The sequence below is a fragment of the Streptopelia decaocto genome (genome assembly GCF_964273445.1).
Source record: "Streptopelia decaocto genome assembly, chromosome: 7".
Taxonomy (NCBI): domain Eukaryota; kingdom Metazoa; phylum Chordata; class Aves; order Columbiformes; family Columbidae; genus Streptopelia; species Streptopelia decaocto.
Genome location: NC_138661.1, coordinates 68681052 through 68697995, shown reverse-complemented (window position 1 = coordinate 68697995; position 16944 = coordinate 68681052). Strand labels below are relative to the sequence as shown.

The window sequence follows — 16944 nt, the reverse complement described above, 5'->3', positions numbered from 1 at the left end:
ATGCTAACTTGTTGCTAAGGTCAGATTCACATCTTGCAAGAGGGGCAACAAGAAACAGGTGACCGAGAAACTGACCGACTGTGTATAACATCCCATTCACGTGAATACTTCATATAAAAGTGGGACATCGTGAGGATCTTGTCCTCCTAATGGATATTGGTCTCGAAATTGTAGCCTGGGAAATGAAACGATATGCTGGAAGAATCGAAGCAAAGCAAACCCCTTGGAGGAAATGGGGGATTTACGGAGATCTTGGCAGAATCCTGCCTCTACCGATGTCAACGAACCATGGAAAGCCCCCGATGGATTATTTTGGATATGTGGGAACAGAGCTTAGAATGAGTTAATGCCTAAATGGAGAGGGTCTTGTACAATAGGGATAATTCAACCAGCATTTTTCCTTTTCCCAAAGGAAAAAGGGAGTCATCTGGGGAAACCTCTGTACGAAACTTTAAAGAGAGAGAAGAGGGGTTTAACAAATGTCCCCATAGGAGGAACGCAAACTTGGAAAGATGATGAATGGCCTGCGAAAAGGATAATTGAATACTATGATCCAGCCACCTGGGCCCAAGATGGAAGCTGGGGATACCGTACCCCAATATACATGCTAAACCGAATTATCCGGTTGCAAGCAGTGGTTGAAATAAGAAGCAACCGGACAGCTGAGGCACTGAATCTCATAGCGAGACAGTTGTCTCAGACCAGGGCTGCAGTGGACCAAAATCGGGTAGCCTTAGATTATCTTTTAGCTGAAGAAGGGGGTGTCTGTGGGAAATGGAATACTTCTGAGTGTTGTTTAGAAATAGATGGTAATGGGGAAGCTATCATGAAAATAGCAGAGGAGATAAAACGAGTTGCGCATGTCCCAGTACAGAAATGGAATTCTATACTTACCGGCCATTGGTGGGATCACTTCTTTGGGGGAGCTGTTTGTACCGTGTATGATCCCGTGCTTTATTCGGTTAATACATTCAGTACTCCAAGCCATGCAAATCTCAGCCGTGCCTATAGATCCTGAAATGGCAACAAAAGGAACATCGTGTCATTTACACGTGCACATACCACCACCCCCCAAAAGTGGGGGGCTCCCCTAGGAAAACAAAGCGGGGGCAGCGCCCCAAACAGCCGCAGCCCCCGGCCCACAGGCCGGCAGCTGCCCCCCGGCACGGCAATGCTGCTGGCCAGCCTGAGCAGGGAGCTGTTCGTGCCGGCCAATATCGATACCCCACTTCGCTCTCTCGCGGGAGAGCAAGTTCTTCAGCTTTCTGGGCAGAAGTCCCTGGAGGTAAAGGTTCAGCTCCCACTACGTGCTGGGCAGCCGTCCCCGCACGCCCGCCTTCACGTACCCCTTGCTTTACGCAAAGCTGCTTCCATCGGTGACCCGGGAGTCTTCGGCATCCTCCAGCGGCCGGTCCTTTCAATCCGCTCCTGCTGTTGCCAAGCATTCGTGGGCCACCGACTGCAGGACGGATCCGCTGAGGAAAGAAGCCGCGCCGACAACGTTAGCAGTAGCAATATTTACGTCATTAAACGTTCTAAGGAGGCACCGAGGGAGGGATGTTGTCTGCACACAAACGGGGACCTGACCCCCGTCGGGGGGACGGACGCTGACACGCGGAGACCTGACTGCGAACCCCGCGGGTCACACAGCGTCTCTGCCCCCTGGCAGCTTCTCTTCACAAGCGAGAAGAGAAAACAGGGACAGGGATCTGAAAAAACAAGGCAGAGAACACAGCAGCGGGGGGGACAGAGGAAAAGAGGCCGGAAGAGCACCGAGGAACAGGGCAGAGGAAGAAACAAATCGGCGCGGCGGAGACGGAGGAAAAAAGCCCAGCACGGTCAATGGGACAGAGAGGAACGCGGCCACGGGCAGGGAGCGGGACACGGGGACGCAGCGAGAAACCACGGGACGCGGGGAGGTACCAAAACGTCGGCAAAAAAGACTCTTGAACACTGTTCTGAAAGTGTTAAACGGCAGGCAATTTCAATACAGCGCACCGCACGCTCAAGGATCGCCCCTGTAATCGAGCGTGCATGTGACTCACGCTTCTTGGTATTTATTACGTCTACCTATTGGATATTCATTTGCTCCCAGCGCTTAGTTAATGCATTAGACGGAAGCTCTTTCCATAACCCCACCCTTCGCTGGCAGTCCATCCTTGGTGTGCCAGCGTGTCCACCAAGGGTCTCCAGCGGTCCCCGGTGCCCCCCCGCCCCGGTGTCGGCTTCTCGACCTCATTTCTTGAGCACGCCCACTGTCATTTTGTGCTGCTACTCAAGTAGCTCCTTCTCCATTCAGTGGAACGTTCCATTTTCCCAGCCTGCGAGCCAACCACATCCCGCTTTGCGCCACCTCCAGTCCCTGTAGAGCCAGTTTTTCTCTGTTCGGTTTCTGTTACGTTAGGCCTGGTCTTGCTACCTTATGCCGAGGGCTTTCTAAAAGATTTTTGTTCCTCCTATCAACGGGAAGCAAGAGGGAGAGCAACAGGCAAAACCGATGGCAGAGCGAGAGAGACCGCGGGGAGCACAGGGGGCTGGAGGAAGAAAGAGAGGAATGAGGAGCCCGCCCGAGAGACGGAGGGCAGGCAAAAAACAACAAAAAAAGAGAAAAACGGGGCGGGGGGCAGCACGAAGGCTCAGAACAGGAACGAGGACGGGAACAGCGCCGTACAGAACGAAGAACGCCAGCAACGCTGAGCACGACAAAGGCACAGAGAGAGAAGACGAAGGGAGGGAGGAAGGAAAGAGAAAGACAGGAAGGTCGGGGGACAGAGCAGCACGTACAGACACAGAGAGGAAGAGAAGAGCGCGGGGACACACAGACGAGAGCGCAGCGGGGGGACACGCACACGGACGAGAGCGCAGCGGGGGGACACGCACACGGACGAGAGCGCAGCGGGGGGACACGCACACGGACGAGAGCGCAGCGGGGGGACACGCACACGGACGAGAGCGCAGCGGGGGGACACGCACACGGACGAGAGCGCAGCGGGGGGACACGCACACGGACGAGAGCGCAGCGGGGGGACACGCACACGGACAAGAGCGCAGCGGGGGGACACGCACACGGACAAGAGCGCAGCGGGGGGACACGCACACGGACAAGAGCGCAGCGGGGGGACACGCACACGGACAAGAGCGCAGCGGGGGGACACGCACACGGACAAGAGCGCAGCGGGGGGACACGCACACGGACGAGAGCGCAGCGGGGGGACGGACGCACACGAGAGCGCAGCGGGGGGACGGACGCACACGAGAGCGCAGTGGGGACAAGAGAACAGCGGGGACAAGAACGGGCCAGAGAAAGCGTGGGGAAAAAGGAGACGGAGGGGCAGGGAGGCACCAGGACACAGAAGCCGGGGACGAGGCCCGAGGGCCAGGGACTCACAGCGGCTCTCGCTTTCGGTGGCTGCCAGGAGGCTTCTAACAGCTCAGACGCTCCTGTCCCCTCCTCTCCTCCCTCGGGGCGCTCGGCTGTCCTCAGCCTAGGAGAACACGGTGGGGTGTCAGGGCTGCTACGAGACGAGGCTTCGGGGACACGGAGCCTCGCTGGCTCGCTCGCCACGCAGCCGTCCCGCTCCGGGATACGCGCACGGACCTGCCGCGCACGTTGACGGCCTGGCCCGCTGCACGCCACGCAGAGGGACCCTTCGCCACCCGGAGAGAGGGGCTCCCTCTCTTGCCCGCCGCAGGAAGCAGACGTCGGGCCGACGGCCCCGCATTTCTTCCTCTTTACCTCTCCGGCTCCAGCCGCGGCAGCACCCGTCCCTTTTCCCGACGCGCTGCCAGACGAGCCTCGCCAGCCCGAGGCGGGCGCAGCCGACGGCATCCCCGGGGTGGCAGCGAACGGCCGCATCCTCAGCGTGGCCTCTGGGAGCGGGAAAGAAGAAGCAGCAGCTGTTAGCACCGTAGCTCACCCCTGCCTGAGCCTGCTCCTTCCGCACGGGCCACCGGAGAGGTGCCGAGGGCCGGCCTGCCGCCTTCACCGTGGGGCTCGGGAGCGGCCCGGGAACACGGGACGGGTTCGCAGGAGCTGCCGCGGCTGGGGGCGGCTGCACGGGGCGAGCGGGGCCGCGGGAGGAGGCTCAGGGGGAGCTCTGGCGAGCTGGAGACGCACCCGGCATCTGCCCCCGGCCGGCTGGCGCCTCCTGCTCCTCTGCGGCACGCTGGCCAATACACTGACAATACACCTATTAAATAGAAACTAAGCACTCTGCTTCTAAACAACGTGTTATTTAATCTTCTGTCTCCCTCCTCTCATGCAGAAGGATCTAAAAGGTGAAAAATATCCCCTCAGCGTGCAGGGGGTCAGAAAGCATTTTACCTCACATCAACTGGTTAACGAGGGTATGAGTTCTATAACTTCATCACAGCATACACTAACTTGGCAGCTTCTCTTGAATTCCCCCCTTTGCAATATACTTGCAAATTCTTTGACAGTATAAATCTACAAAATATTATCATCTCGTGCTGTGGTACAGCACAATTATTTGTTACCCACTAGCAGCGCCAAACAGAACACTGTAGCATAATGTAAGTCAAAATGACTAGCATCAACATCAGACTCATAAGATCAACGCTGATGGAGCTGTGAAGCCGCAGCTCCTGCCGGTTCTGACGGTTCTTTCTTATCTGGCACCTCTGACTGCTTGTGTTTCTTATCTGGCTCCTCTGGCTGCTGCGGGGCAAGCAGCGTCTCTGCCCCCTGGCCGTGCGCTGCAGTACCCGAGTTTCGCCACAGGGCGGCAGCACTGAGGCGCGCCGCGGCAGCCCCGGGCGAGCGGTCGCGCCACGTGTCGCGGGAATCCCGAAAAAAAAAAAAAAAAAAACAAAAATCAAACGCAACAAAACAAAAAAGCACACGGAGAGCCGCGGCACGGAAGCCGCGCCTACAGGACACGGAACCCGCCGCGCCTCGCCCCGAGCTCCCGCCGAAGCGGCGCCCCAGCACCGAGCCTGCAACCGCGCCTCAGCTCCGCTTTTAAACGCGCCCCCACTAACGGGGGCTGCGCCGCTCCCGGAGGGACTGCCGGACCGGGCACGGGCGCTGCGCCGGAGGGAGACGCGGCTCCAGCCCGCAAGCCTTCAGCGCACCTGCCCTCGGGCTCGCACGCCGCCCACCAGCTTCGCCAGCTCGGCCGTAAGGGCGGGGGGGAAACGGAGCCCATCCCGCTCCCCCCGTTCCAACGGCACGGTCCCCGTGGCTGCACTCACCTGCCGCGTCTCTCGCCGCTCCGTTCCCCTCGCGCTCTCCCGCCGGGCTCCGCGGGCACCGACCCCGCCGGCCGCAGCGAGCGCTCCGCAGCAGCCCCGACCCCCGTTCCCGTTCGATCCCGGTTACCCCCCCCCAACCGAGGCGCTCGCGGTTTGGACATGCGCAGTAGGGATACCGCAGCACCCGCCCCTTGCCGCGTCCCGGTTGGCTGCCTAGGACACGTCAATCACCTCTCTCGCTGCCTATCAGCGCTCGCTATTGGGGCATGCGCAGTAGGGAGACCGCAACGCCCGCCTCTTCGGCAACATCATTGGCTGCCGGCTGCACGCCAATCACCATGTTCTCCGCCTATCAGCGCTCGCTCTTTGGGACATGCGCAGTACGGAGCCCTCAACGCCCGCCCCTCCAGCAACCTGATAGGCGGACAGAGTGGCAACTGACGTGCCTAGGCAGCCAACCAGTACTCCGCTCCTCCAGCCCTCCAGCCCTCCCGCGCCATCTGATTGGCCCGCTCTGCATCATCACCCGCCCGCTCACCGCTCCCAAACACTAGGGAGCCGTGGGGAAACCAGTGAAAGCCAAGACTGACAGCAGCAACGGCAAGTGCAATCTGGCTTCAATTCTGATCGTGCACTTCAAAGCCTCTCTCGGTCCTACCAATGACTGCTCCTTTTCTGGAAGGACAAACTTTCTTACCTGAACATCCTAAATTGAAGACTCCACAGACAGAACGGGGATTGAGCCGCAGGACAACGTGCCATCGATTTACACTAATGGGGAAAAAAACCCCTAGAAGTCAACCCCAAATTTAAAATTGCACGTGTCTTTTCCAAGCAGAACGAGCCTGTGATTCCACAAAAAGGGACAGCAAAGAGCAGGTCAGCTTATCAGAGAAAGACAGTGACAGGGAGCCAGACAAGGTGACACAGCGAGAGGGAGAGCGAGGCAAACGGGACGGAGAGGCCAAAACGAGCGCTCCACAGCCTCCCCCCTCTCGCCCCGACCCCCGTTTCCCCGTTAACTCCCGCTACCCGCGCCGAGACACCACGGACGCGTTGGCCAGGCAGGCAGCTGTTCAAACGGGATTGAGTCGGCGCGCTCTGATTGGCTGCTTTCCACCCCACCGCGCCGTGATCCCATTGGATGCGCCTTCCCGCGGTCCACGCCCAGGTGCCCGCCTCAGGGTTGGACCTGACTGAGGACTGCGCAATTTGGGCATGCGCAGTACCGACACCTGAACGCCCGCCTCTCTCGCAATCTCATTGGCTGCCTACGCACATCAATTGCCATTCTCCCCGCCTATCAGCGCTCCGCCTCTCCAGCCCTCCCGAGCGATCTGATTGGCCCATTCTGAATCCTCACCCGCCTGCTCTGCCGAGACCCCCACGCCCTTTGGCCGCGCGGCTTCCAGCAGCCGCGTTTAAAATGGAACAACAAACCGCGCTCATTTGCTTTACACTGAAAAGGGCGGCGGGTGGTCACCTACCCATAAATTCATTGTGAACAGAGAGAGCCCTAAGGAGCTCCGGCCGGCAGGTTTCTCTTCCCTGTGCCCGGGACCGAGGAGACGCCGCCGCCTCCTGCTGCCGCCTCGCCCGTTCCCCTCGCAGCGGGGCTGCCCCCGGAGAGCCGGGGGCCTCTTTGTTTCCCGGCGGCTCGTCCGACCGCTGCCCCCCCTTTCTGACCGGCACGACCCCGCCCGCAGCGGCAGCGCCCCCTCGTCCCCCGGCACGGGCACAGGGCGCCGCTCCCCAGCTGCAGTACCGGGATGTGGCCACCAGACGGCAGCACCGAGCGCGGTCACGCAGCGCCCCCCGGGCCCCGCAGCGCGGGCCCTTTTCTTGACCCGTGGGCGGCCTGAGCTCCCTGAGCGCGCTTTCCCAGAGCCGCGGACATGGCAGACACACTGATAAAAGATAAAACCCCGACATTTATAAAGTATTATTTTTCCTCAAGATGTCTTCTGGCCTAATAAAATATATTGCCTCTGCCTGTGCCCGTGTCTTGTCTGCAGCAATAACTCGGCTCCTCCGCAGCTGTGGCAGCTCTGGGGCTGTTACGGGGTCAGTTCCAGCCCTTACCCGCAGCTGAGCAGCAGCCGGGCAGGTGTTGCTGTTCTGGGTGCTTCGCATCCCTCAGGAACGGTTCTCAAACGATCCTGCGCAGCGATGCCCAGAGCCAGGACAGCCCGCGGCGGTGGGACAGGAGCACACGGCGGGGGCGCGTCCCGGCTCGGGGCTGTTTCCGCAGGCGCTGTGAGTTGTTCCGTGAGCTGGAACCAACCTCCCGATGCCCCGGCCCGGCCCTTTGTCCCCGGCTTTCCCAGGGCAGCCCAGCGGGTCGGTCACACAAACTGTTCTCTGCTGGCACCACCCAGCCGGGCCACCTGTGTCTGTGGTTCTGGGGACACCCCACGGGCTCCCTGGAAAATGGACATCACAGCACTGACAGGGGGCGTTCAGGAGCCTCTGCACTTTTGGGTTGGTTTGTTTGGGGTTTTTTTGCCTCTTTTGTTGTTTTTATCATTAGCTTCTTGTTGTTGGTTTGTTTGTTTTTAAGCTCTTACTCTATATAGCTCATCCATGGTGCTTATAGAGTATGGATAAATCTACCCTGCTTCCTCACAGGAGACAAGCATCTTGCTTTACAACAGGTGACTGAATCTGCTATAGAAAAGTTCAACCACCTCCTGTACAGCAAAGGATAAAAGAAAGTATGGATTTTTGTTGCATCTAATTCATAATGCAAGTACCAATTAACAATACATTAGCAGTGGGTTCCTTCAAATATTCACTGTGAAGGCAGTTCCTGGCCCGATTATATTATCATTCTTACTATTTTACAGGAGAAACACAGGGCACGGCTGATTTTGCCCACGTGCAGCGCAATGATCACACGGGTGCGGTGAACCGGGTGAAAGGCCCTAGAGAAGGAAAATCGGGCTCCGTGTGCTACAAGGGGTATAAAGCAGAAAAAAGAGCAGTGAATGTGCATAATGACACAATCAGATGGTTTTTCAGTTCCATGATGTGCTCTTCTACTAACAGCATCTGCTGGAGTGGATATCCTGGACACCAACAGGCGGTTCCTGGCGTTGTGCCCACGGTGATTCATCCACTGTGGCCGTGGGTGACAACAGACACAAAACCCTGGGAGGGAGGTGATCACAGGAAAACGCTTAAAGATATTGAGCTAGCAGACTTGATTTAGTCTTTATTTAAAAATACACATGGCTGCTGTCTTTTCTCCAGTTTAGCTAGGACGGGCTTCAAGATCTCTATTAATTCTAATTACAATATGTGACAAAAAATTAAGGGGAGAAAGCTTTATTTTTACAATGGTGTTTAAATCGCAATTTGGGAAACAGATAAAGGGGTGTAGCAAATGAGGCACAGACTCTCTTTAAGATGCGAAGAGACATTTAATACAAACTCAGGTTTGCATTTGAAACATCGCGTACCTCTGTCCCTGATGTACCGATCCCGTATCAATCCCTGTCCCTGATGTACCGATCCCGTATCAATCCCTGTCCCTATCTAGTATCTAGTGCAGCGCCTCAGGGGTCAGTGCTGGGCCATTATTATTCAATATATTCATTAACGATTTGGCCAAGGGAATAGAGTGACTGTCAGCAAGTTTGCTGATGACACCAAGCTGGGAGGAGTGGCTGACACTGGAAGCTGTGCTGCCATCAGAGACCTGGACAGGCTGGAGAGCTGGGCGGGGAATAACCTGATGAAATTTAACAAGGGAAAGTGTAGAGTCCTGCATCTGGGCAGGAACAACCCCAGGTTCCAGTAGGTTGGGAAATTACATATTAGAGAGCAGTGTAGGGGAAAGGGACCTGGGGGTCCTGGGGACAGCAGGGTGACCATGAGCCAGCACTGGGCCCTTGTGGCCAGGAAGCCAATGGGACCTGGGGTGGGTTAGAAGGGGGTGGTCAGTAGGTCAGAGAGGTTCTCCTGCCCCTCTGCTCTGCCCTGGGGAGACCACACCTGGAATCTTGTGTCCAGCTGTGGCCCCTCAGTTCCAGCAGGACAGGGAACTGCTGGAGAGAGTCCAGCGCAGCCACCAAGATGCTGGAGGGAGTGGAGCATCTCCCGTGTGAGGAAAGGCTGAGGGAGCTGGGGCTCTGGAGCTGGACAAGAGGAGACTGAGGGGTGACCTTATTAATGTTTATAAATATATAAAGGGTGAGTGCCACGAGGATGGAGTCAGGCTCTTCTCAGTGGCAAACAATGATAGGACAAGGGGTAATGGGATCAAGCTGGAACACAAGAGGTTCCACTTAAATTTGAGAAGAAACTTCTCAGTGCGGGTGGCAGAGCCTGGCCCAGGCTGCCCAGGGGGGTTGTGGAGTCTCCTTCTCTGCAGACATTCCAACCCGCCTGGACACCTTCCTGTGTAACCTCATCTGGGTGTTCCTGCTCCATGGGGGGATTGCACTGGATGAGCTTCTGAGGTCCCTTCCAATCCCAAACATACTGTGATACTGTGATACATGAAAACTAAATTGGGCTCATCCAGTGACCTGTGAGCAGTAAAACCCACCACACACAGTCACTCAGAGAGCTCGCAGCAGCTCCCGGCTGCCGCAGCCATGGAATAAAGCGCTTGGCTGGCACACAGACCACAGCAGCCCCGCTCCCACCGCGGACGGGGCGCAGGGGCCGTTCTGCTCCCCGGGCAGCTCAGGCCCTTCCCTCTGCGGAGCCTGAACCGCCGCTGCTTTGGCTGGGGCGTCGAGTGCACCCGCCAGAGACATTTCCAGGGGAGGATGAGTTTCTTAATCCTTTCTATAAACAGGATTTCTTTGCATTTTAAAAACCTTATACATCACTGACATTGACTCTTATGTCTCTTTTTACACATACATATGTATTTAGGGAATATCTTTGTTTCATATGTATCATCTATTTCCACTGTAATATATATCTACTTAGACATCTACACACTTGCGTACGTATTTACACGTATATATATGCTTAAACTTATACAGAATATCTGTTTACGCTTATATATCAACACATTACCTAGAATATCTATTTATACTTATGCACCTGTTTAGCCTTTTCTTTGGACACAAATATCTTTTTAGACTTGCAGCTGCTGGCACATTATTACAATCATATTATTACAATGATGTATTTAGACAGAGATACCGATTCCCACGTGGCGTGTGACACGATGAGCAGCGACACGTGGCCGCACGGGCCCAGCGAGAGGCGCAGCCCTGACCCGCCGGGGACACGCGCCATGGAACCAGACAAATAAAGTACGCCAGAGCATCTCTGCCAAATATCGGGAAAACACTCATAGCCTCCAGTTGCCTGTCTTTGTAAGCGTCTAGAACAAATACCCATCTGCTTAAGTACACCTAATTATATGCTGCGCCTACTCAGCAATTACTCTTTTAACTATGGAACTCAACATGTAAATTAGACCATTTTTTTGTTTAAAGTTTCATTGATGATAGGAAAATCAGTGAAATAGAAGACATGGGTTTACTTAAAGATAAATAAATATCCCCATTCCTGCAGTACAGCATAAGGCTGTGAAAAAGGAGCATCAGACTCGCTAACGCTTTTGGCTGCGCCGCAGCACACAGGGGAACACGTGTCTGTGACAGCTCGACTGTCACAACCGGGAACCCAAAGCCCAGCGGTGCCACCGACCTTTGCCAGGCCTGCTGTGCTGGGCTCTCTGGAAGGAAATGGACTTGGGTTGGTTGTTTCAAAGAAAATGAACGGTCCTGTTGCTGATGAGGCCACTGCCCATTACATCACCTGGGAAGATCCACTCGGAGGGCAGGTTCATAAAACGCAGCTTCTTGGAATGAGGAACACTGCCGTTCTGGAAGACTACTTGCCAACTGAAGTCAGAACTACACACTGTACGTTAAGAGAAAAAAGTCATTATTGAAACAATAACTCACCCAAACCACACCAGGACTCACTGCCGCCAGTTACGAGGCTGAAAGTGCTTCTTGGGAACACCTGGCAAATGCGCAGAACAAAACCGATCTGCCCAGGTGCCCGTATCTCAGTCAGCTTTCTGAGTACTGTTCTAAGCTATTTTAAAAACCTGTTGGCTGAAAAAGAACAAAGCATTTGTCATTAAACAGCTGTTTCTGCCGGACACCTGAGCTCTTACAAACACCTCCTTCCCTCTTTTAGTACAGAATCATTTCCACTGTATCATTTAACAGTAAGCCCACAGAAACAGAAGATTACGCTTTCAGGAAGAGAAAATAAACGGAGGGAGGTGAGCTGTGCGCTGGCGTACCCCGCTCCGGAGCAGACCTTATGTCTAGTATTTGTGATAAAACATTTCGTATTAAAGACATAGAAGGGGAGTCAGTGCATTCTTACAGTCCGCTCTACAAGTACCTCAGGAGAAGCGCAGACACGCACGGCAGACGCACCTCGTACGGGCAGAGCCCTCGGGACTCCCCCGCCTCCGTTTTCAGGGTAGAAAAATCCTTCCATGGTTCTTTCCTGGTGGAAGAAAGGGCGACCACAGCGAAATGGTGGGAGCCAGCACCGCCGTACATCGCGCCCACGGGCCCGCAACGCCCGGCGCGGCTGCGCCCCGCTCGGAGCGGCACCGCACGGCGCGGCACCGCACGGCGCGGCACCGCACGGCGCGGCCGGCCCGCCGCCCTGCGGGGGTCACGCATGCGCCCGCCCCGGCCCCGCCCGCGCCCGCCCCGGCCCCGCCCGCCCCGGCCCCGCCCGCGCCCGCTCCCCACTAATATTTAATGAAGTGATGGGGAGCAAGAGAGAGGGCTACAAAGAGAAACGTAAGACAAGGGAGAAGACTGAGGATCTGAGAGAGAAAGGTCCAAAGAAAAGGTGAGAGAGGTGGAGGAAAACAATCGGGATGAAGAGCCTGCAGAGAGATGCAGCAAGAAAACAGAGTCAGGGAGCAGGACGGAGGGAGAGCCGGACAGACGTAAGGAGAACCACATTAAAGACTGTTTTCTACACCTTCGGTGACAGAGGTTGCACAAGCAACATGGGACAGAAAGAGGAAAAAAACAGTGGGTTTAAATGATATTAATTGAAGAGCAACTCAAAGCACCGGCCAGCATCAGATGAGGCAGGGAACAGGAATGACCAAAGCTGGCTTCGGGTGCGCAGAGGTCAGGCAGGATGCGCTTACTCCTCCCGCCCAGCCTTGCCGTCTCTGAGCGTGTGGTGGCCACCGCCGGTCCCAGTGGTGCAGTGTAACTGTCCCCAGGGCCCCCCTGGGCTCCTCGCTGTGCTGGTGAATGAGCTGGCCCTGTCAAGATGGTTTACAGAGCCCTAAAAATTCCAGGTCATCCTTTCCCCCCCACTCCCAGCATTACATTACCCTGGCAAAATCACACACGCATATCTATAGTCATCCCCCCTCCATCGCAGCTCTCACTTCAGCCTTCTCATCTGCCAGAACCATCCTGGGAAGAGGAACTAACCAGCAAAAATAGGGGAAGTGATCCCATTCATATGGAAAGAGTCACAGCTTTCACAGCAGAAGCTGCTTTAATGGTTTATTCCCCAAAACACACAGCAGCTGCCCTGTGCCACTGAACGTGGGTCCAGCCGCACACCAGCATCCCTAGGCTCGGTGCCACCAGAACCACCGATCCTGAGCAGGAGGCGCTTTCTCGGCTGGGGGAAGGACAGTGATGGGCTAGAGGAGGCTGTGGAGGTCCCTAATGCAGATGGTGCTGCATGGGGGACACCTGTGCCACGGGCTGCCCCCCATGGGGGAACTTCCAAACCCACTAGTACCTGCCCAAGTGTCTCGGGCAGCCTCCTCCCCAAGAGAGAAGGGACACAGCATTGCACTGTCCCCCACACTGAAACCACAGGGCACCGCTTCTCCTCCTCACCTCCGCCACAAAGGAAAGCCTTGGGGTCAACAGCAAAGCCTGTGGGACCAGGGCCAGATCTCACCCCATCGTGTAAGTGGAACCCCAAGGCTGCGGGGCTGGGGACAGGTCCCTTGCGTGGCAGGCAGGAGCCAGAGTCACCCAGGGGCACAGAGGATTCACCTGGGGAGCCACCCATGCACTAGCTGAGGGAGGTTCACACAGCGACATTCCCTGGGCACAGTGGAGAGCTGAGGGTGAGATTTCTCTGTCCCATCCCCAGCAGAGCAGCTTTCATGGGGAGAAGGAACCCTCTCAACAGGGAGGCAACAGGCAGGCACCTCTGCTTTCTGCTCCCCACCCGCTTGTCTCGGTGGCAGTCCGTGTTTTCTCACATTCATCAGTTCTCACTTCTCCTTTCCCTTTTGTTAATTCAGCCCCCAGAAGGAGGAACCACCCTGCAGCTGCACCCCAGCCAGCTCATTTCCCAGCTCCAGCCTCACCGCTCGGACGTCTGGTGAGGTCCCTGCACCGGGTCAACATGGGCCGGGTGCTGTGGGGGGTCCTGCTCGCCTGGGTGTCAGGGGCTTGGGCAAGAGGGGCTGAGCTGCCCTCCTCTGCGGGCTCTCCGGACTGCAAGAAGGCCCTGAACCTCCCAACTCTGGAAGTCCTGCCGGGGGGCGGCTGGGACAACCTCAGGAATGTGGATATGGGCAGAGTCATCAACCTGGGCTACTCACTGTGCAAGACCACAGAAGATGGATCTTACATCATCCCTGATGAGGTCTTCACTATCCCTCGCAAGCAGAGCAACCTGGACATGAACTCTGAGATCATCGAGTCCTGGAAAGATTACCAAAGCCTCACCTCCGCCTCCATCAACCTGGAGCTGTCCCTCTTCTCCTCCATCAATGGCAAGTTCTCCTATGACTTCCACCGGACCAAGACCCACCAAGTGAAAGACCGCGCTGTCACCACCCGAGTGCAAGTCAGGAACGTGGTTTACACTGCCAAGGTCGACCCCGCAGCAGTCCTGGACAAGGGCTTCAAGAAGCAGCTGCTGACTATTGCCAGCCACCTGGAGAACAACCAGACGCGGATGGCCGATTTTCTGGCAGAGGTGCTGGTGCTTAACTACGGCACCCATACCATCACCTCCGTGGATGCCGGAGCCAGCTTGGTGCAAGAGGATCAGATCAAGGCAAGCTTCCTGAAGGACAGCTGGGCCACACGGAATGCTGTCACCACCTCGGCTGGCGTGGTCTTCCACAGCATCATCAGCGTGAAAAACCAGGAGTCCCTGAACAGCAGCTCCGGCTTCACCAGGCAGTATCTGGGTAATCGCACCAACTCCAGGGTAGAGAGCGTTGGCGGGGCCCCCTTCTACCCAGGCATCACCCTCAAGAGCTGGCAGGAGGGGATCAGAAACCAGCTGGTGGCTCTTGACCGCTCAGGGCTGCCCCTTTACTTCTTCATCAACCCCGGCACCCTGCCAGAGCTGCCCACCCCCACGGTGAAGAAGCTGGCCAGGCGAGTGGAAATGGCAATCCGCCGCTACTACACCTTCAACACCTACCCGGGCTGCACAGACGCCACTTCATCCAACTTCAACTTTCACGCCAATGCCGACGATGGCTCCTGCAAGGGCACCATGACCAACTTCACCTTTGGGGGAGTCTTCCAGGAGTGTGCTGGGCTGGCTGGCCCTGACACCAGCACGTTGTGCCAGGCACTAGAGCAGAGGAACCCCCTCACTGGGGCTTTCTCTTGCCCCACCGCCTACACACCGGTGCTGCTGGGCGTGCAGGAGCGGGAGGAAGGCCACAGCCACCTTGAGTGCCACAACAAGTGCATCCTGGGCATCTTCTGCCACCGTGAGTGCCGGGACGTCTTTTGGCTCTCCCGGGTGCAATTCAGTGCCTACTGGTGTGCTACGAGCGGGCTGGTGGACCCAGACTCAGGATACCTCTTTGGAGGGCTGTTCAGCACCCACAGTGCCAACGCCATCACCGGTGCCCAGTCCTGCCCCTCGGGGTACCTCCCACTGAGGCTCTTTGACGAGCTCAGGGTGTGCGTGAGCCAGGACTACGAGGTCGGTGGCCAGTATGCGGTGCCTTTCGGGGGCTTCTTCAGCTGCCAGGCAGGGAACCCCTTGGTGGGGCGGCACCGGGGCACTGCCAAAGACCCCCAGGCCAAGAGCTGCCCCCCAGGCTTCAGCCAGCACTTGGCGCTCATCAGCGATAGCTGCCAGGTGCAGTACTGTGTCCAGGCTGGCATCTTCACAGGGGGCTCGCTGCCGCCCGCACGCCTGCCGCCCTTCACCCGACCCCCCAGCAACCTGCCGGCCATCGACACGGTGCTGGTGAGCAGCGGGGACGGGGACAGCGCCTGGGTCCGGGACGGGCAGAGCCAGGCGTGGCGGCTGGCCCAGCCAGAGGAGATGCATCACGCGGCAGAGATGGTGAAGGGCCAGGGGCTGACAGGGGGCGAAGTGGCTGGCGTGACCGCCGCAGTTCTGGCAGGGCTGGCCACCATCCTGGCAACAGTCTGGTACAGCCGCCGGAGGTACAGGGCAAGGGGGTACAGCACAATGGGCAAAGGGGACAGCCAGGCATCCGCGAGCCCCGAGGACAGCACTGTGCTGAGCGTGGGTGAGGGGTACCAGCAAGAGACAGAGGGGCTGATGGCATAAGCGTCATCCTGCCCCATAGCTCCCAGGTGTTGCCTTGTGCCCCAAACCCCAGCAAACCCCCCTGCCCACCCTCCTTCCCGGGGTCAAAGCTGTGCCATGCCACCAGCCACCTTGGGCCGAGGGACCCTGTCCGCACAGAGGTCCCACGTTCACCCCTCCACAGAGCGACACAAGCTCTCACCCTCCGCCAGACCCCCAAGCTCCAGCCTTGAGCCCCTGGGAGGCTCCAGGGCCCTTCAGACATCCCTCCCCGCTGAGTGTGGCGGCCGCCTCTCAGGGTCAGCCCGTCATCATGACCCCGGCACCTCTGCGGCTGCATTCCCCGCTGCAACCAGGCCCAGGGCTCTGCCCCTTCAGAGATAACCGAGTTTCCACTGCAAGTCATGTCCCAGCTGTGACCCCACCCCAAAACCAAAAAAAGGGGACCCATGGCCCTTCAGCAGGTCACTGGGGACACTGGGCCATACAAGAAGGAAACCCTGATCACAGTCATCCTCATCGCCCCAGGCTGCACTCAAAACACCGGGGAAGCTGTGCAGCCCCCTCCCCTCCGCCGGCACACGAGAGCACCGGCAGGGCCCCGGTTCACGCCCAGCAGAGACTTGCTGCCTGTAAAAACCTTGCTTGGGCCAGGGAGTGCGCCGCAGCCAGCTCTGGGAACAGCCCCCACCCCCGGTGCAGAGCCCCCCGGCTGCTGCCGGCACCAGGGCCGGCACACACGCATTGGCAACGCTTCGCGAGTCACCCGCCGATTCCTGCCCGCCGCAAACAGGGGGCAACCCATCTCCATGTATATCTATCGGGATAGATATACACACGCATGCAGAGAGGCACCGGTCAGCTTTATTTCAGCCAGCAACTAACTGTGCAGGCAACGTGGCATTAAAACAGAAAAATAAGTCATGTGGTGAAAAGACTGAGTCATGTTAAGAGCCATTGGGCCAGCACCCGGGGAGGATGGGGAACCCCGTTTCCTCCCCTAGATCACAGGAGGGTTTTGCATAGCTCCAGCCAGGGCTTTTCTGTGGTGGGGAAGACCTGGGGCTTGGGTGGAGGAGAAATCGCAGCGCTGCAGAGCTGCCCAAAAAGGGGTTTTCCTGGGGAAAGAGGTTTCCTCCCTTGAGGTAGAAGATAACATTCCATGCTAAGGACGTCTGGGGTCAGACCCAGGCAAAGGAG

General features: G+C 57.4%; 1 protein-coding gene across 1 annotated transcript; it reads left to right on the top strand.

Moving 5' to 3' along the window:
• Positions 1–13547: 13547 nt before the first annotated feature.
• Positions 13548–16896, top strand: MPEG1 (macrophage expressed 1). Its single transcript, XM_082059512.1, has one exon. It carries the CDS (start codon positions 13615–13617, stop codon positions 15763–15765), a length of 2151 nt encoding a protein of 716 aa, XP_081915638.1. The 5' UTR covers positions 13548–13614; the 3' UTR covers positions 15766–16896.
• Positions 16897–16944: the final 48 nt, after the last annotated feature.

What these genes read in the sequence shown, in the direction of transcription:
- MPEG1 (XM_082059512.1), top strand. Translation starts at nt 13,615, where the DNA reads ATGGGCCGGGTGCTGTGGGGGGTCCTGCTCGCCTGGGTGTCAGGGGCT.